The sequence below is a fragment of the Netta rufina genome, assembly GCF_964035555.1.
Source record: "Netta rufina genome assembly, chromosome: 16".
In the NCBI taxonomy this organism is placed as follows: Eukaryota; Metazoa; Chordata; class Aves; order Anseriformes; family Anatidae; genus Netta; species Netta rufina.
The window spans coordinates 7202191-7224963 of NC_140140.1; the positions used below are offsets into that span (position 1 = coordinate 7202191).

The 22773-nt window shown below is 51.2% G+C and overlaps 1 protein-coding gene across 1 annotated transcript in view; it reads right to left on the bottom strand.

Annotated features, from left to right (window-relative positions):
• LOC311215344 (fer-1-like protein 4) overlaps positions 1–22773 on the bottom strand; it is a gene marked incomplete at both ends in the record, with an annotated part of 37091 nt that overhangs the window by 14227 nt on the left and 91 nt on the right. Inside the window, 31 exons of the mRNA XM_084296448.1 lie at positions 106–154; positions 781–912; positions 1325–1416; positions 2435–2597; positions 3015–3176; positions 3467–3583; positions 3826–3999; positions 5152–5286; positions 5691–5815; positions 6348–6531; positions 6786–6938; positions 8003–8119; positions 8498–8585; positions 9147–9247; positions 9828–9948; positions 10686–10884; positions 11372–11480; positions 12175–12539; positions 12758–12944; positions 13584–13767; positions 13973–14132; positions 14408–14492; positions 15639–15701; positions 15858–15989; positions 17028–17088; positions 17369–17536; positions 17637–17678; positions 18313–18404; positions 20096–20195; positions 21286–21374; positions 22620–22675. Coding sequence (XP_084152574.1) covers positions 106–154; positions 781–912; positions 1325–1416; positions 2435–2597; positions 3015–3176; positions 3467–3583; positions 3826–3999; positions 5152–5286; positions 5691–5815; positions 6348–6531; positions 6786–6938; positions 8003–8119; positions 8498–8585; positions 9147–9247; positions 9828–9948; positions 10686–10884; positions 11372–11480; positions 12175–12539; positions 12758–12944; positions 13584–13767; positions 13973–14132; positions 14408–14492; positions 15639–15701; positions 15858–15989; positions 17028–17088; positions 17369–17536; positions 17637–17678; positions 18313–18404; positions 20096–20195; positions 21286–21374; positions 22620–22675 — 4005 coding nt within the window. The remainder of the gene's footprint in view (positions 1–105; positions 155–780; positions 913–1324; positions 1417–2434; positions 2598–3014; positions 3177–3466; positions 3584–3825; positions 4000–5151; positions 5287–5690; positions 5816–6347; positions 6532–6785; positions 6939–8002; positions 8120–8497; positions 8586–9146; positions 9248–9827; positions 9949–10685; positions 10885–11371; positions 11481–12174; positions 12540–12757; positions 12945–13583; positions 13768–13972; positions 14133–14407; positions 14493–15638; positions 15702–15857; positions 15990–17027; positions 17089–17368; positions 17537–17636; positions 17679–18312; positions 18405–20095; positions 20196–21285; positions 21375–22619; positions 22676–22773) is intronic.

Here is a 22773-nt window from a genome sequence, read left to right on the forward strand (position 1 = left end):
GCTTTTGCTGAATGTTGCAAAACTGTTGCCCCTCAGATCCCATTACCACAAGACCACCACCCTCTAGGGCAGTGTAGAGCCTGTCTCTCCCCACAGAAGACTCACCTGCATCATTCAGGTCATCATTCTCAGCATCTTCCTCATCAATGCATGTCTGAAACACACACAGACAGTCATCCCACATTGCTGACCACAATGGCTTCTCTATCCAAGCATAGGACACTTCCAAAGCTTACTGCTAAGTAGAGTCAGCAATATGCAGACTGAGATCATTTAGCATTAACATTTTTGCAGGAGGGTGTTCAATGAGTACTTTATCAGCATACCTGAAGGAAATAACTTTTCCTCTCCCCAGATCTTATTGCCTTTTTTGATTGGGATATTGGAGAAGCAAGGTAAACAAGGAAATTTGTGGCAGACCTGCCCCCATAGCCCACCCTGGGAAGACAGAGTGAAAGTCTCTGCACTGCATGAAAGTCCCTGCACTGCAGCTCAGATCAGCAATGTCACATTTTCAGGAGTGTCTTAACATGATCCCAGTCACATTATCAAAATCATCCAGCCTCAGGGATGCTTCAGCATCCCCTGCCTGCAGAAATCAGCCCACCTGGTCAGTGTTTGATACCTGACTATCTTAAGAGTGCTTGACACTCAAAAGCATACATCTTCCTGCAGATCCATGCCACAGGGCTACTGTGGCACTCTGTGCTGATGGAATCATCTTCCACAAACCAGTGCAGACACTTCTCCCCTCGGCTGGCAGCTGTGACAAGAGATTACCTGGTTATACAGCTCCTTCAGGGACTCATAGTATTTGGACCACCAATCCAGTTCTTCCAGATCTGGTTTCTCCTCTTCATATTCATCCTCTTTCTTTGCAAGCTTATTAATAGGAATCTTCTTTAAAGGAGCCTTAAAAGCACAGAGCAAGGACTCAGAGGGAGGCAAAGATAATACAGGACACCTACACGTCCTGCACTAGTACCCTGATAGCCCCAGCAAAGGCTCAGCTTTCATGCAGAGCACAGGAGGTGCAAACCTACGTGTAGCCTGGGTTCATGCTTTGCTATGAAAGCATCAGTATTCATGGCACAAGGCAACACAGCTCTTCTCCCTGTGCCACAGCCCAGACATGCAGCAGTGTCAATGACCAGCAGAAGCAGGCATGAAACTCTTCCAGGAGACAGCCAGGGGAAGATCAGTGTTTGAGTCCAGAGCAAAAGCTGGTGGTTGAAACTTAACTCTGAACTTCAGAACTTTTTGTTTGTAACCTTCAGTTTGGACTTTCAAACCTCAAAATTCCCTGGGTCAACACATCACTCACCTTTACCAGACACAAGGGGTGAATGCTGGGACCTGGGTCACCAGTAGCAGGGCCAATCTTAGAGGGAAGATGTTGGGATGAGACTTTCCTAGCTGAGATGAAGAGAAAGAGCATCATGTTCTCATGCATTTAGTTCTGCCCACAGCTTCCCAACTTTGTTCAATTGTTATTTCACAGGAAAAACCCCTCCCTTACCCACCATGATGTGATTTCTTTTAAAGCTTTTGATAGCAGATTGTGCCAAAATTTTACTGGAAAACCAAGTACATTGCTAAGACTAGCCACCATCATCTACATGCATTACTGACTAGTAAGAATTCAGATTTATGTGATACATTTGCCCTATTTGGAAACTACCACAGATCAATCTTTTGCTTCTTAGTCTTCATATCGTATTTATTTACATACTCCCAGATCAGGAGCTTTGGTTGTTGCTGTCAGAGAGCTTATTGGGTTAATCTATTCCCAAATGAGTAGTCCTTGACCTAAATCCTTGGTTGTAGTGGACCAGCTCACACTTCCTAAAGCTTGACAGAGGTCTCGCTGGGGACAGCCCTCCAGTCCAGTTACACATAGGTTTGGAATAGGTGAATTCAATAGTCCTTCACAGAATAAAAAACTCTGATTCCAGACACAGACTTCTCATGGGAATAAGTTACTGTGTAATATCTAGCCCCAGCTAAATGACCAGCTGGATTAAGACATATTCACAAGCCATTCTACCTCCTCTGATTTCCACAACTGTAAGACAAACAGTGGCTGGGAAAAAGGCTCCAAAGAGATGGCATATCCACAGGTGAAGAGTCCTGTCGATGTGGTGGGGAGGCATATGATAAGCTAACCTCGGAGAGAACAGTCTGCAAACTACCCTCTGCCAACCCTAAAGAGATCAGCCTTATGCCATTGCTTGTCTGCAACCACTTTCCCAAAACCCGTCTTAGAGGACCACAGCCTCCAAGGCTAACCTGCCTTGGGCTATGCTTTTATTCAGCATCTTATGGTTCTTGGATGAGGACTTTGCCATCTGGCTACAGAGAAGAGGGGTGGAAGATCTCTGCCATGGGCAGAATCTGCCTGCTGCCTCCACAGGAACCTCACTGAGCAGCTCACCTCTGGGCACATCTTCTGTTTCCTCTTCTTCAAGTTCTCTTGGAGAGAATTTCATCACGTCGGACACAACATGGGTTCCCACCAGCACGGTGCGCCCAAATGCCCGCTTTTCCACAACAAAGATGCTGAGGGGAGGGTGCAGGTAGACCTGCTCAGGGAGCTCCTGCAAAAGAGCCATGCAAGGGGTTTGCAGGAGTGAGGGCAATACCAGTGGCAGACCCACCACACATGAGGAGGTCTGATGAGAACCCTTAAAGCTCTGCCCTAAGACCAGAGCCTCATGGTGACAGAATCACAGAATGGCCAAGGTTGGAAGGGACCTCTGAACATCATCTAGTCCAACCCCCCTGCCGAGCAGGATCACCTCGAGCACATTGCGCAGGAAAATGTGACAAGCAGCTGAGACTGCTCTCAGTGGGCTTCTTCCCAAAGGTTTTGATCTGCAGCCAAACCGTGGGAGAGCAAAACCCTGGGGGCAGCTCCCCTCCTGTGCCCTTACCCTGAGCAAGCAGACTGTACGTGGGTGCAGGACAGCCATGGTGCACCCCAGCATGGTAGGAGCCCCCTTCCTACTACTCACCACATCCATGTATTTGACCACCTCGGTGAAACTGGGGTTCTCTTTGTAGGCCACAATTACCTCTGACTCCACCTTCTTGCCAGCACATTCAATGATCACCTGGGGCTGATCCACCTCAAACAAGTTGACCCGCTTCAGGTCCCGCAGGCCCCAGAACAGGATCTAAAGCACACAAAGCTGCTGGTCTGCTCCAGATGTGCCAGGTGCAGCCCAGCCATGCAGCCCTGCCTGCAGGCGCCAACACAATCAGCACAGACCCCAAGAGAGGCATGAAACCGCTCTCCCAAGGTGGCCACATGGACCCAAACTCATGCTGCAGGCACAAACACAACAGCTTTGATTGTTAAACTGCTGAGCCCCAAACCCAACTCCCTCCCCAAGCCCTGCCCTGTCCATGGGCTGGCTGGCTGCGCCATCTGTTGTAGGAGCCAGCCCTGCAGAAGGCAGCTCACCTCTATGCGAAACTCCTTCAGCACTGGACGGATGCCCTCCGGGATAATGAATCGTCCATCACGGGGGTCTTCCAAATAGCTGGGCTCCTTGGGCTCCACATCCTCAGGCAATGATGGCTGAACAGACAGAGCCAGGACACACTGAGCAGTGAAAGACATTTCTCCTCTACACCACATCCCCTCTCCCTCCACTCTTGTTCTGTGCCCACAGGCTCTGTCCCTGCAGCTTCCTTTCAGTTGATAGCCAGTTGAATTTCAACAGGGAATCCTTTGGTGAGCCCCATGCAACCAGCTCTGCACCCCTTGGAGCTCTCCCCCAAGTGCCAGAAACCATGTGCATCTTCCTCAACGCCCATTACCTCCAAATAGCCACTGTAATCCAGCTCAATCAGCTCAAAAGTGGCAATGAGCTCCCCAGCAGCTTTGGTGCCTTTGTAGACATCAAAAAACTGTAGGTCAGGTTTGCTGTACGGCTCATCAACCAGCTTCACGTGTGGGACAGCAAAGGCCTGGCCAAGGAACTCAGGGGAGCCCTGCAGGAAAGGAATGGGTGAAATTATCCCTGCATTATATCACCACCTCAGAGGAAAGACCACCACTAATTCCAGCCATCTGAGCCAGCATCAGAACTCTTCTCCACCCTCTGCTCCATCCAGAGCCTGGAGCAGCAACTCCTCTTAACTCCTGCTCTTCTTCCATATAGAACTGGACAAGTGGCATGGGACCATGGACCAGAGGTCATCAAAGCTAGATCAGGTTCCTCAGAGTTTTCTCCAGTCAGCGTTTGAATGTCTCCAAAGATGGAGATCCCACAAGCTATCTGAGCTCTAGGCTCAACATTTGAATGCCATCAATGTGAAACTTATATTAAGTTGGCATTTTTTCTTGTTCCAACTTGTGTCCACTGCCTGTCATCCTGTCCCTGTGTACCTCCAAGAGCAGCCTGGCTCCATCTTTTCTACCCTCTCCCATTAGCCAGCTGCAGACAGCAATAAGATGCCCACTCTGCCTCCTCTTTTCCTGGCTCTCAGCCTCTCCTTGCTCTGTTCTATGCTCCAGCTCCAGACATCTTGGTGGCCTCATCTGGTCTCGCTCCAGTATGTCAGTGACTTTCTTTTACTGGGGAGCCCCAGACAGGGCCTAGGAAAGCTGCTGAGCTACATGGGAGAGTCCAGTGCATGGGAGAGTCCAGTTATGCCATTCCCCTTGTGATAATAAAGAGGCCCCAGGAGAAGAGTGTGACTTCGGAGTACTAGTGAAGGGGGAAAGGGGAAGACTGAGGAGGGAGGGGAGATGACAGAGGGGAAAGAACAGTCCTGAGATCTACATCACCTCCCCGTGGCTGCAAGCCCTCTTCATCGAGAGCCCACTAAGGAAGCAGGGCAGACAGCTGGGAGAGGCACACTGCTTTTCCAAAGAGGGGAGATCCTGGATCCACCAAGGAGTCGCCAGAACCTGGCTTGGAGCATCTCTGAGCCATCTGTAGCCCATAGCCAGCAGCTTCGTCCCAGCTCATAGCAAAAGACTGCAGAAAATCTCAGTCACAGCCCCCAGGACTCACTGCCACCAGCAGACCAGGAACCAGAGATGTGGCTCCTAAGTGCCTGCTTGCAGCACCCACATATTGCTCTTCTACCTTCCTTGTCATTGAAGGGACAGCAGGAGGGCTGTGTGGCCATACTTACAAATTTACTGTGGTTGAAGAGATTGACTATAACGATGGGAGTCTCTGTTTTCAACTCTTCTCTTTTCCCATCAATAATGAGCTGGTCAAACAGAAGTAACTCATTCCACATTGGGCTCAGTGTCTCCTCCACTGTCTGCAGACAAAGACAGGAGGCCTGAGCCTACCACAGCCCATGGAAACAAATCACATGCACTTTGTAAAGAGAGTGGGGAAAACATGAACTGATCTCCTCTCCCCCACAGCTGCACAGAGCCAGTGCCTGGCAGAAGAGATGGTAATAGCATGGGATGGTACAAGCACTTGGGGCCAACTGGCAAATGGCAATCAACCCTTGAGACCATGCTCTGCTTGGCTGTTCTGTCAGATGTTCCCTGAAAGTAGCCACACTGCCCAGAGCACAAAAATACCTCGTGTGGAGTTACAAAATTTCCCAGAGGACTGACAAAGCACTGGCTTTCAACATGTCAAGGAGGTATGATGATTTTTTCTGTCCCCAACTCTCCAAGAAGGCAGAAGCAGGAGTTTGAGGGGTCTCACCCTGGTGGTCTGGCAATAAGTTGAAAACACCACTCTTGCAAATGGATCAGAAAGGCCATTGTCACCTGCAGGGAGGATCCCTCGAGCCTGATACAGATGGGCTCGGAGCTGGAAATAGCTGAAATCTGGTAAGAAAAAGAGAAGAGAGTTCACAGTTCTCTGGTCCAGCCCTACCTCAGGCCAAAAAAAAAATAAAAATTAAATACATAAATTAGGAAGAGCAAGGTCCAGCCAGATAAGACCGGGTGCATCCCACAAGGGTACCACTTCTAGGGGTACTCACTACAGGTCTCAGAAGGCCTTTAAGGCTTTGACCAAGCAAGAGAAGCTCGGCAGGCTCCCCAGACCTGGGAATTGCACCTGGGAATAACACATGTGAAATGTGCAGTGATTTCCTGTGAGTATCTGTCATTGGGGAGCACCACTGGGTCTCAGCAAAGGGGCAGACCTCATGCTCATTGCCAGTTTGGCACAACATTCAGTGCCTAGGAAGCCCCCGTCTTGCCAGCTGCTGCAGCTGTGAGTGTGTGAACACATCCTCTTCAGAACAAACTGGACCTGCCTGCCCCAGTCAGGTCCTACTCCTCAGACACTGATCCTGGGGCAGGACATCTCGTCTCTCTACTTGCCCACTTACGGTTAAGCCATGGAACTCACCATCCCTGCTGAGTCGGCTGGGAAGGCTGTACACCGATAACTGGGTGATCTCCTGCCCACTCTCAGAGAGGTACTTGAACTCCTTGGGCAGCTCCACCATGCAGTTCTTTGCGTATTTGGTAACCCCGAGCCACATGTAGATTTCCAGTTTGGCAAAGATCTGTCCAGTATGCAGCCCAGGGACCTGAGAGTGCAGGATGTTTAGCAGGTTGCCCATCCCAGCCATGCCACCTTCAGACTAAGACCACTGGTGTTGGCCTGTGACCAGCCACAGAGCACAGGAGACATGGCAACATTTCAGCAGAGGCAATCATCACTGGTGGAGCAAGAGCTGCGTCTCCTTGCAGCCACCAAGATGACAGAAAGGAGGGCTAAGAAGAAAATAGGGGGAAGCAGCAAGAAGGAAGCAAGAACATGCTGTTTTAGTATAAACTATACCTTCAAAAAGACAGTCTGGATCTTTGCACAGTCCTTGCCTTTCTCCTCTTCGACTACCGAGTAGAGGATGTTCTGTGCAGGGACTCTTGCGTATGCCACACGCCGGTTGTTGCTGAGCATCCAGATGAGAATGTCAGGGAGGGTGCACTGGGGCTGGAGGGAGGAAAGGGAGGCAGAGCAGTGAAAGTCTCCTGATGCACATGGGGCTGGTGGCTGCATAGCACTTCGGAGATCCAGAAGCAAGTGACAGGGCCTAATGCTGGGCACATGCTTCTGAAATTCAGCCCTGCAGTATGGCTCTGCAGTTTTCCTGAAAGGATTTGTGACCCTCCCTAATTTTCATTACAAACACCAGCAGGACACACTCACCCTCATCTGACACTGGGGAGAGGGAGCCCTCATGAGGCTGGAGAACAGAAGCCCAAATGCTAATCCATGGAACCGAACCACACCTGCTGCCAATACGGCAATGCCAGCACCCAGTGTACAAATGCAGTTTGGACTCAGAACAGGCTTGCAAATGAAGGACATGCACGGATGTAAACAATTACTTCTTTTAAATCCTAGGTTCTACTTGCTTGAAGTCTGCCCTCACTTACTTAAAAGCGTGATAAAGATTGAACTTTGCTTGTTGAAAGGCTTCTCTGAATTGCATCAACATCTGTTCTCTTAGTTCCAGCAAACAGTGCACCCTGGTTTACACTAAAAGTATGCACTTATTTTCCAGAGATGTTTAAAATAGAGCCAGTAAGACTCTGAACAAAGAGAGTCTCTCTTACAGATGAGAGACCTTATTGCAATACAAGTTTTAATTTGCAGGAAGGTCTGGTGTTGGTCCCCAGGGGGACTGCATGTAGGGCAAGGCAAGGCTGATTTCCCAGGCAGGCTTCCTGTATCCCCACTGTGGGCATGGCCTGGGGCCAGGCAGGGAGGGCAGGAGAGTCCTGGCTGCCTGGAGCTGACCCAGCTCTGCCTCTGAGCCACTACTGAGCCCTTGGACTCCTGCTCTGTCACCACTGGTCCAGCAAGGCTGCGAGGCCTCATCCCTCATGAGGGTCATTGCATGATAACTTCCAGCAACTAGAAATTGGGATTTTACATGTCAGGGAAAGATTTCAGAGAAAAAGCCCCATTTCAGGCTGGTAAAAAGCTCAGCACCCTCTCCTTGCCCATGCCCTCTCCGGGTTGGAAATGGAGTGCTCCAAGAGCAGCTGTACCTCTTGAGCCATGAAGCGTAGCTTGGCCAGGATTCTCCTCATCTCCTTAACCTTCTCCTTGACATTGGCTCGAGTCAGCTGCCGCCTCACACGGAGCCCCTGCTTCGCATACAGGATCTGAACAGACAGCAGAGTTGTCACATGCCCGGCCGTGACCCATGCATATAACATTGGCAGCCCTCACAGGGGCTCTGTGGGGAAGCAGAGGCCACATCCACCCTGCCCCGTTGCACCCTGGCATCCACCAGTTCACTTGCCAATTGTTGAGAACAAACCTCATGAACCTGTACTGAGCCATTTAGTGAAGGGTGCTGAGAACTGGAGACCCCAGTAACTCATCAGTTCTGCTGATACCAGCCAGTAATAGAAGTCCGTGAGCTTTTGCATCATTTGGGGCAGATCAATTAGCATCAATTCTAGACGGCCCTCCAGAAGCATCCCCCAAAGCGAAGATTACATTGGCTCCCTCCACCACCCTCAAATCCCACAGCTTACGATGTTGCGCATCATGTATTTCGTCCGACATCTGTCAAGGTTGTTTGGATGTGCCATTGTTTTTCTCTCTGCGCTGAGTGAATATTGCCTGCAATGAGAAAAGCAGCACAGGCTCTGCAACCCATACACCCTGCAGAGGAGCACAGTTTACACAGCATGGCCACAGGTTCCAAACCCCTGCTACTAATCTGGAGGCATCAGGAACCTCATCTCTGTAATGCCTTATTTTCTGTAACCTCTTTGATCAGAAGGTACACTGGAATTTGCTCAGCACTTAAGGCACTGTCTTTTAATGTCCCCATTCCAAGGCTAGGGACTGATGTGCATATTGGACCCCACCAGGCAGTTGCAATGATTGAAACACGAGTCTCTTGAAAGAGTGGAGGAAATGTCCTAACACTTAAGAAACACACAGGAGATCAGGAACATCAAGGCTGCAGCCTGTTACCCCTATGCTTCCCAGGTGTGGTGCTATGTGGTGTTCTCTCTGAGCTTGCAGAATAATGGGGTCTTTTCCCCAGGTTGTCCCACTTTCCTTCCACTCATCCTCCTCTTGAAATCAAGAGTAAAGGCTGTGCACAGCCCAGGTAGGACAGAATATAACCTCCTAACCCAAAGTCAAAAATCAGGAAATCAGGGACATGAGAACCTGCACCCAGCTGCAAATTCCTCCAGCACTTCTCGGAGCCTCTCTTCTGCTTTAGCCTTTGGCCTTCTCACGAGCTTCTCCACATCATCTAGCCCCTGCTCCTGTGGGGAGAGTATAACATTTAGGGACCTTGCACCTGGCCGTGGGGTCAGAGAAAAGCAAGGCAAGGATGTGTTTGCCCCAAATGTGCCGTTCTGCAGAGCTGGGACAGAGCTAGCATGTCAGGTCAGCGCTGCACTGCCAGAGACTCTGAGATTAAGGATAACCTGAACACTGTTTGTAACAACACTATGTGCTTCAGTCTTGAGCAGTCACCAAAACACACAACTGAGAGCTTTGCTTTCAGATTTCTAAGCCTGAGCAGGAAAGACAAAGCCCTGGGAAATGATCTCACCAGAGGCTGAGAGCCCATTTACAGCAGTATCTCCCCAGTGCAGGACTGGCAGCAGAGCAGCTCTCTGTCATTGTGTGGCACTGCCGCTTTCCAGGAGACATTGCCAGGCTGGGGCAGGTGGGATGGAGCCACACAAGAGACATGGACTCACATGGCAGGGGGTTGGGGTGGGGGAGGTGGGGGCAAAGTTTGAGGTAAATATCTTGAAGAGCAGCTGTGCATAATGTGAGTAAAACGACCATGAGACAGGAAGCCCTGTGCCCCAAGAGCCTCCCCACACATGCTACCAGGCGTTCTGCCAGCTTGACAATCCAGTTGGAAATGCAGAGTCTCCAGGTGTGATCCTCCCAGTAGCTCCACACGTACACGCAGGGTTTCTCATGTGTCATGGGCAGGCAGCCATATGACCTAGGGGCAGCACAGGAGATTATGGCTGCTGTTTGCAGAAAGCACACATGCCATGTCACATGGCAGCACTTGCACAAGGAGCAGCATCTGGACTCTGTCTTCCTCACAGACAACCAGCTGTTTTGGGCTCTGTACCATGGACATAGATTCAAACTGCTAGACAAGCCCTTTGGCATCCCAAACCAATGCAAGGGGTTTCTAGCAGATGGTGCATCATGTGCCCAGATGAACGAGGCTGATGGCAGTGTGGGAAGCTGCTGAGATTCCCTGCTGCTATGAGATTGAGTAGGAGCAGGCACAGGGCTCACAACACAAATACCAAGACCTTGCCAGGCCCATGGGATGAGACAGGCAGCATTCCCAGAGTAGACATCTCATTAGAAGAGCTTGTGTGTGTCTTGCAGCATAGGAGAGCATGTGCCAGAGCACTCCTCTCCTTCCTCCATGCTGGAATCAAGCCTTTGTTCTGCTGTTTATCAGCCAGAAAACGGACTGCTGTTATTGATGGGTTACAGTTCCCTGTGGCCCTGTCCTTGGCCATCTGTGGACATCATGCAGACACCATGGGGCCTGTAGAGCTAATGGGCAACAACAGCCAGCTAGGATATGGCAAGCTGCAGGGTTGCAAAGCAGAGAAACACTTGCACAGTACTCACATTGCTGAGCACTAATAGCATCTGGAATAACAAAACTGGGAAGTTCAGGACCAAGGCAAGGGAGAGGGAAAGAAGACTCACCTGTCATACTCCATGGTCTCTGGTTTCTGGCTCTTTGTCACTGATTTGTTCAACGGGGCCAAAACTGGGCCCAGGACTTCAACATCTGTCTCACTGTCAGAACCAAGGTCCAGCAAAGGCTGCTTTTCTTCTCTCCCTTCTCCCTTCTCCCCTTTTTTATGTACTTTGGTCACAACCTCTTCAACTTTGCCATAGTTTCCTTGAATATAGGCATTAAAGAGCAAACAGGTAAGTGGGATCAGTATTAAACAATGAGTTAACCAGCTTGCAAAATCAGTGCAATCACATTCCCAAGAGAAGCACATGGGTGTGCACTGCTTTCAGAACCAGCACTTCAGTACCATCCAACCATCAAAGTATCACATGGACAACAAGGAGGTCTGAGATGGAGCGGGGAAATCACAAGGAAGTTCTTGTGTATGCCTGCAAGTTCCACCAGCTCCACCAAGTACACATACACATACTGCAAACCACCAGTCTCACAGGAGAGCGTCCAGACTTTTAAACTAATTAAAGCACTGTGAACGCTGCCTGGCCTCATACACCATCCTTCTGGAGCTCCTGTTTTGGAGACACAAATTATGTGATGACTGGCACTGCAGGACCACAGTGCTGACCTGGGCTGGCTCAGGGAGGTTCCCACCGTTCTCATAGTTTCCTGACTTGGGACCCTGGGGAATACATACCTATAGAGACCTCAAAGCTGACAGGCTTGGAGCCAAGTGAGGAGTCCATCATCGTGGCTTCAAAGAAGGCAGCAAAGAGGAGGAATTCCTCTTTCTTCCCTAATGCATTCTGAGCAAGGAGAGAGAAATCAGCCCAAGCCTTGCGTAATAGAACTCTGCCTCAGCAGAGATTTTGGAGAGCAGCAGGGCATGGCTGATGCCTGCCAGCGCTCCTGAGGGCCTTGCCAGGGCACCAAGGACACCACCAGGACACTGCTGAGGGCAGTGCCACTGGGCTGCCAGGCATAGGGCAAGCTTGTCTGGACATCCCAAGGGTGTATTATGGAGCTGTGGCTCTGGCAGATGCTCAGCCATCAGCTTGTGTAATGCTACTGAAGATGTTTGTAGGCTAAGGGATGGCTTCTGTACCCATACAGTCACTGCTTATCCACCTTTTAGAGACCAAGTGGAGACACAGAGCCAGCTAGCAGCTCCTTGACTCTGGAAAGAAGCATGTCCTCTAAGGTGGCTATGCCCTGGGAATAGCACCCACATGAGGGTCTTTCCTGGCATAGGAAAGACTGATGCATGCATGTGATGCATGCAGGGGTGCTCCAGCCTCACTGAGGGAGGCAGTTTTGGGGCTGCAGGTGGAGCCTTGGCCCTTGCAGAGGCTCAGAGAGCCCTTGATGGCATAGCAGTGGGCAGGTTGGGTTTGCTCTGGCACTATTACACCAGCCAGCATCCCCACTGCCTTTTCCCCATTAGCCTACACATGCATCAGGTTGGCATGGGTCAGGTCATGCCAACTCAGCAGGACTCACCACAGGGAGTGGATGAAGCTCCTCCACCTCCACAATGACCTCCCCAGGTTGCTCAGCCTCCTGAGAGCCACCAGCCTCCTCCTCTCCCTGCAGCTGGCTCAGCTCTTTGGCTTTCTCCTTGGATTTTTTACTTTTCTTCTTCAGCCTCGGTTTGCTTAGGGCACTTTTCATCTTGTCCACAAGCTTCCTCTTTGCCACACTGGGGCTGCTGAAAATCTCCACTGTGATGGCCATGAGGATGCGCCCACGGTAGAAGATTCCCTCACCCACACCCTCATTCAGGTCCTTGTGGATGTCTCGCAGAGCTGAATTTTGGGGGGAGCCATACAGGTTCACCCACGCTGGGCCAAATGTGGGGTTAAAGCCTGCAGTGACAGGGCCAAGGTCTAATTACACCACAAGGTGCTGCTGCAGAGACCTTTCCCTCAAGCAAACAGCCCAGGACACACAATGTGAGCGTGTTCTGCCCAGACACACTCCTGCTTTCCACCTCCAGAAAACCACCGTGACCTGAGCAGTGGGTGTCCAGCACAGGCCTGCCCACGCCACCCTGCCCCAGGGGAGCAGCCATGCCAGGCCTCACCATTCCTTCCAGGGTCTGAGATCTGTTGCAGGTCAATGTAGTGCGTGGCGATGGCTACATCACCAACATTGGCATCATCCAGCACCCGGACTTTTATCTTCTTGGCAAGAGGTGGGAACATCTCGATGAAGCTGATCTGCTCATTCCACTCAGGCTCAGTGGTGTTGCTCTCCACTGATGTCTCCCCCTGGGAAGGATAAAGTGTGAAAGCCACGCAGTACCAACCAGACCAGCAGCCAGAGCAAGGGATGCCTCAGGGCCCATCTGCAAATGGCATGCCCCCTGCCATGCCTACAGGTGGTACTTGGCAGGATCTGGAGATGGCCAGGTCCCTGCCCCTTCCCCCAGGTCCCAGCTATTGCTCTCTGCTCTTCATCAGGGGGAGCTGTCCCAAGGTGCTGGCCAAGCGCTGCACAGCCAAGGGAAACACTGACCACAAACAAGCAACACCACCAGACACAGAGATGTCATAGGGTCCCGTGGGAGAGCCACTAGGCTAACCAGGGACTGAGTGAGGGCAGCTGGCTGGCCTAGCAATTTCTCTTCTTAATGGGACAGAAACCTCAGCTATTGGTGCAAGAAAAAGGCCATTAGCTAAGTAAACTCTCCCAAGGGTGCCAAGCTGAGTTCAGCCCCCTGTGGAGCACTTCTGCTCTGGGATTTATTTGACCTTCTCCCCGTGTTTAGGCTTGGGCTATTCCAGCCTGTCTCCAGTGGGATTGCCACGTCACAGCGTCACTACCAGCAGCAGCAGCCCAGCATGGGCTGACACAGACAAGGGAGGATCAGCCCGGCCCCACACAGATCCCCCAGTAGACAGACTCACCTGCTGCCCGCAGAATGAGACCTGCACATATGGGTCAATAAACACTTTTTTCTCCCCTATGATCTTGGAGAAACCACCCATGATGCCTGCACTCATGCTGGGCAGGCCCTCAGCACGATACAGCTTGATACAGACCCTGGCCCAGGGTCTCTCTGCAGGGACTCTCTTAGGCAGCAGAAGGTTCCTGAAACACAAATTCATGTTCCAGCTCTTGCATGGAGCCCAGGAAATGTGATGCCAGGAAATGACCTGGCTGGCAGGATGTTTGGATCCTGCCCCACCAAAGGTCTTCCCCCATCAGAAGAGGGACTAAAGGGGCAAAAAAACGTGGCATGAAGAGAGACATGACTGTTTTCTTCCGGGGTCATGCAAGACCCTGCTGCACCCACCTTTCAATATCCTCAACATGGCTGCTGGAGGAGGTGGGAAGGGAGCCCACAATGTCCCCGCGTGCAGTGACAGAGATGTTGCACTTCACAAAGCCTTTCACGCCTGCCCGAGTGTCTGTGGGGTCACTGATAACAGCCCATTTCTGGAAAAAACTGTGGTCTGAGAGAGGAGGGAAGGGATTCATTATAAAAAAAGCCTTGGTTGCCATTTCACATCCAATGATGTCTGCACAAACATTGCCCCAACCCTCCCTCTGAAGGTGCAGGAGATTTCACAAGCCTACAGAAAGGCTGGAGGAGAAGTGAGTGCTGGTCCTTATGCGAACACAGTGATTTAAAGACAGGACCCTCACCAGGCCCAGAAGAGCCTGAAGGAAATCTCAGCTTCAAATGAAGTTGGGGCAAGGAGCAGGTACACTGTGCAGTCAGTCATACCTGGTTGGCTGTACACTGTTACAATGTCCATCTTGAATGTTCCTATGCATGTTGCCAGAAATGGTATGTTCTTTGAGTGAAAAACCTGCAGACAGCAGAAATACAAGAGATGCGGGCAGTGGGGCAACACATCCAGACATCCCCAAGGAGGATGGGATGCTAGGAGATGCCTGTTCCAACACACAGCTCAGGTAGCAGCTGCAAGCTCCTCATGCACATTTATCCCCATCTAAGTTAGCCCTGGGCCAAACCCATTCCTGACCAAACCATTCCTGCAAAGCCTACCAGCCCGCAGCCCACAGCCAAACCTGGGCCAAGGCAAATTCATGACTTGCAACCAAGTTGGCTTCTTCTGCCAGCCCCAGATAAGATAAACACCTACAAAGAACAAAGGGCAGACCTGCTTTCCCGCAGGGAATCCCTGTGTCCACACCAGACCAGCTTCTCTTACAAAACCCAAGCCATGCTCAATGCTTGCTGAGCCCACACAGGCAGAAAGGATGTGCAGACTTTTGGAGGGAAAACACCAGAGATCAGATGGCAAAGAAGATACTGGCTGGGTTTAGCTACCTTGAGAAAAGCCCCATAGTGCTTTGGATGAGGGGATTTTTAAGCCCCCTGTCTGCCTGGCTGGGCTCTCCTGCAAGCAGAAAGCACTGCTGAGCTCCCTTGTGCTCACCCTACATTGGCCTCCACACACTGAAGGGATGAGACTTCTGAGCAAGGGACAGTAGGACCCTAAAACCAGTGGGACAGCAAGGCAACAGCAGAGAAACTACACCAGAGGCTCCACTGCAGTCACTGGAGGCAGAAAAAACCTGGAAGTGGGGAGGTGAGAAGACAGCACTGCCCAGCACTGGCTCAGAGCGGGGCCAGGGATGGATCTCTGCCCCACTGTGACCATGGGAAGGTCCTTTGGTCTCCCTGTGTCACAGCTCATAGAATCATATACCGGCTTGAGTTGGAAGATACCTTAAAGATTATCCAGTTCAAGCCACCTGCCATGGGGAGGGATGCCACCCACTAGATCGGGTTGCCCAGAGCCTTGTCCAGCCTGGTCTTGAACACCTCCAGGGATGGAGCATCCACAGATTCTCTGGGCAGATGACTCTGCCTGCTAAACCTGGCTGGTAGTATTAGCCTTGCTTTGCCCACCACTCCCAGCATTCACACACACAAGCAGCAGACTGTACCAGTTACAAATGAAGCACCATGAGAAAGACATACTTACTGAAATCTCTATGAGTCTGTGAAATAAAACTTCCCTTGGCTCATGGAATTCAAACAAAAAGTACTAAAAGAGAAGAGAAAGACAGCTGAGCCATGGGCTCCCAACAGAACCCCAAAAATGCCTTTTCCTGAGAGCAGCCGCACCCAGAGCACCTCAGGCATGGATGGCCTTGGCCACTTGGGACACAATGATGATGAAGCCTTTCTCCATAACACATACCTCATTGTAGAAAGGGCAATTTGTAGACTTCTGTGTCACTGTGTGCCTCTTTTCCTCTCCAACCTTGACTACCACAAAGGGGTTAATGTTCACCCCTACCAGCTTCTGTGCTTCAATGATATTAATCCCAACCTGAGGAAATGTGGGAGAAAACCATCACATCAACACTCTGCTTCTCTCTGGCTCCATTCTGAGCTTGTTCCAACAATACCAGTATGCAAACATGCAGGGCCCTCAGAACAGGCAAGAACACAGCTGCTGAAATCTTCTCTGGCCGGCAACAAATCAAACTGGTATTTGAGACATTTCTTCATTTCAGACAGGCAAGGAAATTAAGCCCACATCTTTGACATGTGTCTGGAACTGTCTGGAACATGGCTGTCTCATTTGCTGTTGACTGGTTACAGGTCTAAAATGTGGGAGAAATGTTCTCACAGTATAAGCAATTAGCTAGTCATTAGATTGAAGAGTAATAGCTTCAAGGAAAGGAAGGTAGGAAATTCCACCCCCACAAAAGCTTTCTGCTAGATGGATAAGACCAAGCCCTGAAAAACAGGAGACCAGGATGCAAGTCCATGTTTACTCAGAACCAGGATAGGATACCCAGCCTATGACCTGGCCCTGAAATCTGAAGGGCAAAAGTTGTGACTGAACCCCACTTCCAAACAGTGGTTTCAAATCAACCTGGTGTAGAGCACTGTCCAGAGTCAGACTCCTGGGGTGTCTGAAAAAGCCCCTGCAGCAGACATCCACCCCCAGCCATATCCCACAGGCATCCATGAGGGCCTGTGGAAGGTCCTGGGGAGGTTGGCAGGCACCAGCCATGCCCAGGAGCTCTCCAAAGCTCTGCTCAGGCTGTGTTTTGCCACAATACTCTGGGTGTCAGGGTGATTCCTTTCTCCTGTTTACCCACCCCATGTGACTCAAAAAGAAATTCTGTTCTGGACCGGCTGGTTTTGGAGCTAGTGCTTGTGGATGCTGGATGCAGACATTCAGGGAATCTTAGACCTTGCCCAGGGAAGTCACACAAAGCAAGAAGGTCTCTTCATGCTAGAGGCCCTGCTAGAGTATACAGCAACTGGAGAAGCTCAGGCCCACAGGAAGGCAGTGAGGGACCTGCTGCGGGGGCCAAGTGGCAACTGCAGGGACACACACCCAATGTTTCAGTACCTGGAAGCTCTGTGGGGTTGGGGTGGCAAACAGGTCCCTTGTGGAGCAAAGTCTGGAACGGCTGCACAGAAAAACAACCTGGGTGAGCTTGTCCCTTCAACTGCATGGACCTAAGTTAGACCCCACCAAGGGAAGCAACTTGAAAACCCAGCAAGTAACAGCCCCTCAACCCAAGAATGAGCAAATCCAAAGCAGATTGGGATCTGTTTGGGAACACTGAAATTTTCTGATATTTTATGGAAGCAAAATGCCACGAGATGCAGGATTGCCCCCAGCAGTCACCCCAGGAGCTGGCACCTCCCACTCCACAGCCCATGCAGGAAGAGCACAACCACAGATACCTCTTCACGGGGCTGAAGACAATGCCCGAGACCTCCATGTCAGATACATCATAAAAGTCTTCTTCCTCCTCTTCTTCCTCCTCCTCAGTCTCCAGTCCCTTTGCTAGCTTCCTGCCCAGCGCAGCTGCCTTTCTGTCCATCTCACTTGCTCTTGGCCCCTTGGCTGCCCTGAAATCCCCCACCACATCACCATCAGTGTTGATGAGTGGGTTGTGGACTCTCCTCCATGCGGGAGGGTGAGTGGATAACCTCAAGCACAGATACTTACTCTGGCTCCTCAAATCCAGGATTGTGGATGATTAACTCTGAACTGTAAGGAAAAAAAAAAAAAAAAAAAAAAAAGATATTTTACTGAAAAAAAAGAACTCTTAACCAATGCACGTAGGAAACAGTGACAAAACCATGCTCCTGCTTGTCTCTTGACCACCACACCTTAACACAAGCATTCTCCAAATTGATGTTTTTCCTCTTCCCACCCTACATGCCCTCTGCTTTGCCTCTAGACACTTCAGAAGTGATGCTCCCTGGACCTTGTCATCCTGCCTGCCCTGACACCTACTAGCTTTGGGTACCTTTGAGCTCCACCTGTGTGCAGGGTGCCTGGGGCTGCTATGGTGCAAAGCCATGCTCTCTGCAGCTTTGCAACCACAAAGTCTTGCTCCTATCAGCCAGGAAGGCTGCAGAAATGCCTGGGAGTCCAAAGGGGCTCTTGGGATGCAGTGGGTTATTCCAGTCAACCACAAGGTGTCTTCTTTGTGAATGCAAGATGTTTTATTTCCAAGAGCCCTGGTCACTTACTGCTAATGCAGAGCAGAAATGCATCAGCCTGGCTAGAGGTGAAGAGTCAGTGAGGCTGGATTGCATCTCAAAGAGCTCTCGGTTGCCCTTGGCAAAGGCAGCTGTAAACACCACCTGGAAATTTTCACCTCCCAGGATTTCAATACCTGTCTTTCATCTGATAGACAAAGTCCTCTTCAACCCAGGTCCCAGCTGAGCCATCTGGAGGTTGGTAGCGCAAATCCAACTCAATGTAGATCTAAAACCAGAAAATTAAATTGCCTGAGAGGTTGGCAGCCACACAACACCTGCAGAAATGCCAACAAAATCAGGAATAGATGTGTGGAAGGAAAAAACAAGTGAGATGCGGGTGGAAAGAAGGCAAAAGAGGAAGGTCACAACCCCTGAAAAGCCTCATTTCATCAGCTTGCTTGCATTTCATCCTTGCTTGTCTCCATCAGCAAGCTGGAGTTAACCAAACTCCATCCCCTACAGCTTTCCAAAGCCTGAATAAAATCTGGATCAAGTTTCCAAATCTACCTCTCAGTAGGCTGAAGTGGACATATGAGCTGGGTCCACAGCTCAGGCCCTGGAAAAGGGATGTCTCTGGGGAGAGAAATATAGCCCTGGGAAGCAAGAATACAACAGCTGGGAGAGGCAGCAGCAGAAGCTGGATGGAGGCAGAAGCTTGGGATAAGACTAGGTGATTAGCTGAGGCTCTGAAACCCCTTTAAAGCACCAGGAGTTAAAAAGGGGTACAAATAACTCAAGTTCCCATGGTTCCAGGGAAGAACAGGACTTGGAATAGTAGGATCTTGTTCACAGTTGGCAGAAGGAGCAGCAGTTGAAGCAGCCTCTTTCCTTCAGGGACTCATCTTTTCCCAGATGAGCTGAGGGTCTCCAGCTGCTCTGGTCCCACTTACATTTTTCTGCCCAGTCTGACCCAGGCAAAAACTAACCCATCAAAAATGAAAGCTCTTGGATTTTGGTTGGACTAGGTCATCATCTTGGGCACTGCTGTTAGCACAAGGGAAGAGGTAGCTGAGCAAAGGGTTGAGGCCACAGAGAAGCTCTGACCTTAGTGTAAATGCCCCAGCTCAGTCCCTCCAAAGCACCACCAGCTGCCAGCTGGTCAGCCTGGCCCCCTCTCCCTTTGCCAGCACAAACGTTTCCACAGTGAGCTGCAGCAGGCTAAAAATCATCCTGGAAACACCCAGCTTCCACCTGGGCTCGTGGTCACTGCACCATGTCACCACAGGGGTGACTCATAAGGCCCAAAGGAAGGACAAACAGAGGTGCAGCACTTCGCAGGGCTGCCAGCAGCACCAAGCTCTGTCTGCACCACCTCTCCTCCAGCCCTGCCCTGGCACAAAGCCCTGGCCATCCAGAGCTTGCTGAACTGTGCCTCACACTGTGTGGGCAGGGAACAGCTCGTTTTCTGCTTGTGTTCACTTTCTGCCAGCACAAAGGGCTAGTGAGCCCCAGCACCAGGGCGGGCGGGGAGCAGGAGCCATAGAGCAGAGGGGCAGGCAGGCATCAGACACTTCTGCTGCTACAGACCACCATTAAGACTTTATGTTTAACTCAAAAACTGCCCGGGCACAGTGCTGGAAGGAGATGAAATACCAAGTCCTGCACACACCCCTCAGTCCCATGGAGGTGTTGTTAAGTCTCCCACTCCCCATTTACCCACTCAACAGGTCCTCAGGTCCCCCAGCCCACCCCAAGCACTTAAGGACCTTCACAGAGCCACTTCATGGGGGTGAAGTGGCTGCACCCCTGCACAGACAGGGCTCCAAGCAGCACCTTGTGCTCCTCATCAGCCCCAGATCCACCTGGAAAGCTCCAGAGGTTTCCTACAAAGCCTTTCTGAATGCTTATAGGCCTTTACACCTGCTCAGATGAGTGATGGAGCGGTGCCCATCCCCAGGCTGCCCACAAAGGACTTACGCTGGTGATGCTGTGGTTCCTGTCCACAAGGGCCTCCCGGAGGATCAGCCTCCCAGATGTCATCAGGTGCTGGAGGCTGAGGTCAAGGGTACCAAGAAGCCTGTAACAAAATCACAGGCTGCAGCAACATAATGCACAGCATCAGTGTTTTCATCCTGGGGGAGGAGAGCACCAGGGGTCCAGCAGCTGGACTGACCCTCATGCTCTGCAGCCAGCTGAGAAGCAGAGGCTTTACACACAGAAATACATCACCAGAAAATAAGCTCAGGACTGCAGTATGTCCACAGCAAGTCAGGCCAAAATCCACCCAGCCCAAAGGGACCTCTTGCTGGGGAAGGACCATCCCTGCTCGCTGCAAGTGGTGATAACGCGTGTAGAGTTCAGCAGCTTGTGTCACTGCTGTCTGGAGTCCACTCTTATTTTATCCTCTAGCTCCCTGTGGCAGCTGTGCCAGCAGCTGAGCTAAGCCCAGCATGAAACAGAGCTTCCCACTGCCTTCAAAGCCTTTGGAGTGCATCACAGCCCACCCAGAATGCAGATAGGAGCAATCAACCCCAGTCACCCCCAGGCCCCCCCCCGTGTCCCCTCTCACCTCCTCTTCTTCAAGATGCAGAGCCTGCCTCCTCTCTTCCCTGGAGGAAGAAGCCTCTCACCGGTACAGCAGCATAACAAGACTTTCCCTTCTGTTCTTCTATCCTCTTTCTACTTTTGAGCATCCCAGAGCACTGACCAAATGTTCTGAAACTGTAATCTCTGTCACCCACCATTACTCTGCCCATCAGCGTGGATAGATAATGCCAGTCCAGGTGTTTCCCATTGAACTTCTTTGCTCAGCACCATCAGGACTGAGTGACTTGTTACTGTTCATCAGTTTGTCCTAAAGCAGTCTCTATTGACATTTCAGTCGGAGACAATTCCTCTGATCTATCTCCGATAAGGAAAGCATCCAGTAAACAGTGGCACGAAGTTCAGCCACATTTTCTGCTCTGTTACAGCAAATAACATTCTTATTTGACTTTGTACACACAGCACTGCTGCTGCATCAGAACAACCAGCTTCATCCCTCTTCTATAAATTGTATCCTGTTTGTCTTCCTCCCGTCAATTCCAAAAAATCCTTTCTGATCTCATTTAAAGTCCAGTACACTTCTTCCCCCACCTCTGCTGGTCACCAACAACTACAGGACCTACCTGTTACTGAAAACCTTGCTGCAGTTGTAAACCTTGATGGAGAGCACCTCTCCCATGATGAGCTTCCCATAGTGAGGCCAGCGAAAGAGCTGCAAGCAAACAGTGCACAGTGAATCTCCTCAGCTCTCACTGCTTCTGCAGCACTGGGAGGTGCAGCGCAGATACTGGATAAAGTGGAGTTGTCAGTGACATGAATTTCCCCACAGTATCGAAGATCATGATGGAGCTAACAGGAGGGAGATGAAAACTGGGACCTGCCTCAAGCACCTGAGTCCCTGCAGGGCCAGAGCAGGCTCATGGCACTGGGAAGCTGTGAGCTGAGCTCTCTGGAAGGTAAGGGTCTTCTGCTCAGTTTTATATTAGAAAGATCAGTCCCTGCAGGCACCTGGAAGATGTGGCAAAGCCAGCCTTGGACAGGGCAAGGTCCAAAGAGGTGTTTTGTTACAGCCATTTATTGTTCTCTCCTCCTGAAAGTGAGGCTATCTAGCCACAGAAAGCTTCACGTGCTACTTTTCTGCAGGACCTCCACAAGCCTCCCAGCTCCTGCAGAGAGGAAGGCAGCTTCTGCCCACATCTGCAAAGCACTTTCCCCCACCCTACTGGAAGCAGTCGGGCCCAGAGCCATTTCCCCATCCCCTTGTTTTATATGCACCAACTTTCAGCTAAGGATGTCCCAAAACTTAGCTGCTCCCAGGGATGCCACACCATGTCCCTCCCTTTGCTGCCATCTGTCACTGCCTCCATTCTAAGCCTCCAGCACATGAGGGAGGTGGACAGGGGGTGACAGGTGGGCAGGGAGCCACCAAGCGCAGGCATGCTGCAAAGATGCGTGAGGCTGTGATTCACCCCGCTCCCAAACTGGCCAACTGGAGGCTGGTGAGATGGACAGGTCCCTGCTGCCCTGAGTCCTGCTCCTACCCACCCTGTGGCTTGGTGCCGATTGGGCTCACTGATCTGAAAAATTGTTTTGGGGAGGGCTCATTTCTGCAAGAGCAGCCAGGCTTTCCAAAAGGCAGATTTGGTTAATGCCGTGCACATTACAGATTGCCCCAGTTGTTGGTGCCTCAGGCAACACAGAGACATCCAGATGGGACAGGAGATGAGAGACAGGACTCTGCTGCAAGTCCTGACAGCCAGGCATCACAGGCTCCAGCATGGGACAGTGAAGATGGGCACAGGGAGGAAGGCTTCCCATCCTACCCTGAGATGCACACCCCATCCTCACTCGCCTCCTGCCCCACAAGGCATTGACCAAGGGGCCACCCAGTCCTGGTCCCTGTCCCTACACCCCAGTGCCCACTGCCCTGGTCCTCACCAGTTGTCACCACACTCACCTCCCCGAACACGGCCTCCGAGCCACAGCGGATTTTCCTCGTCTTCTGCGTGAAGCCTTGGGAAAGAGATAGAAGGCTTGGGCTCTGCCACAACCAGCACGGCCCCGGCTCTCCCGCCAGGATGACAGCCCCCAGCCATGCCTCCCTCCCTGCC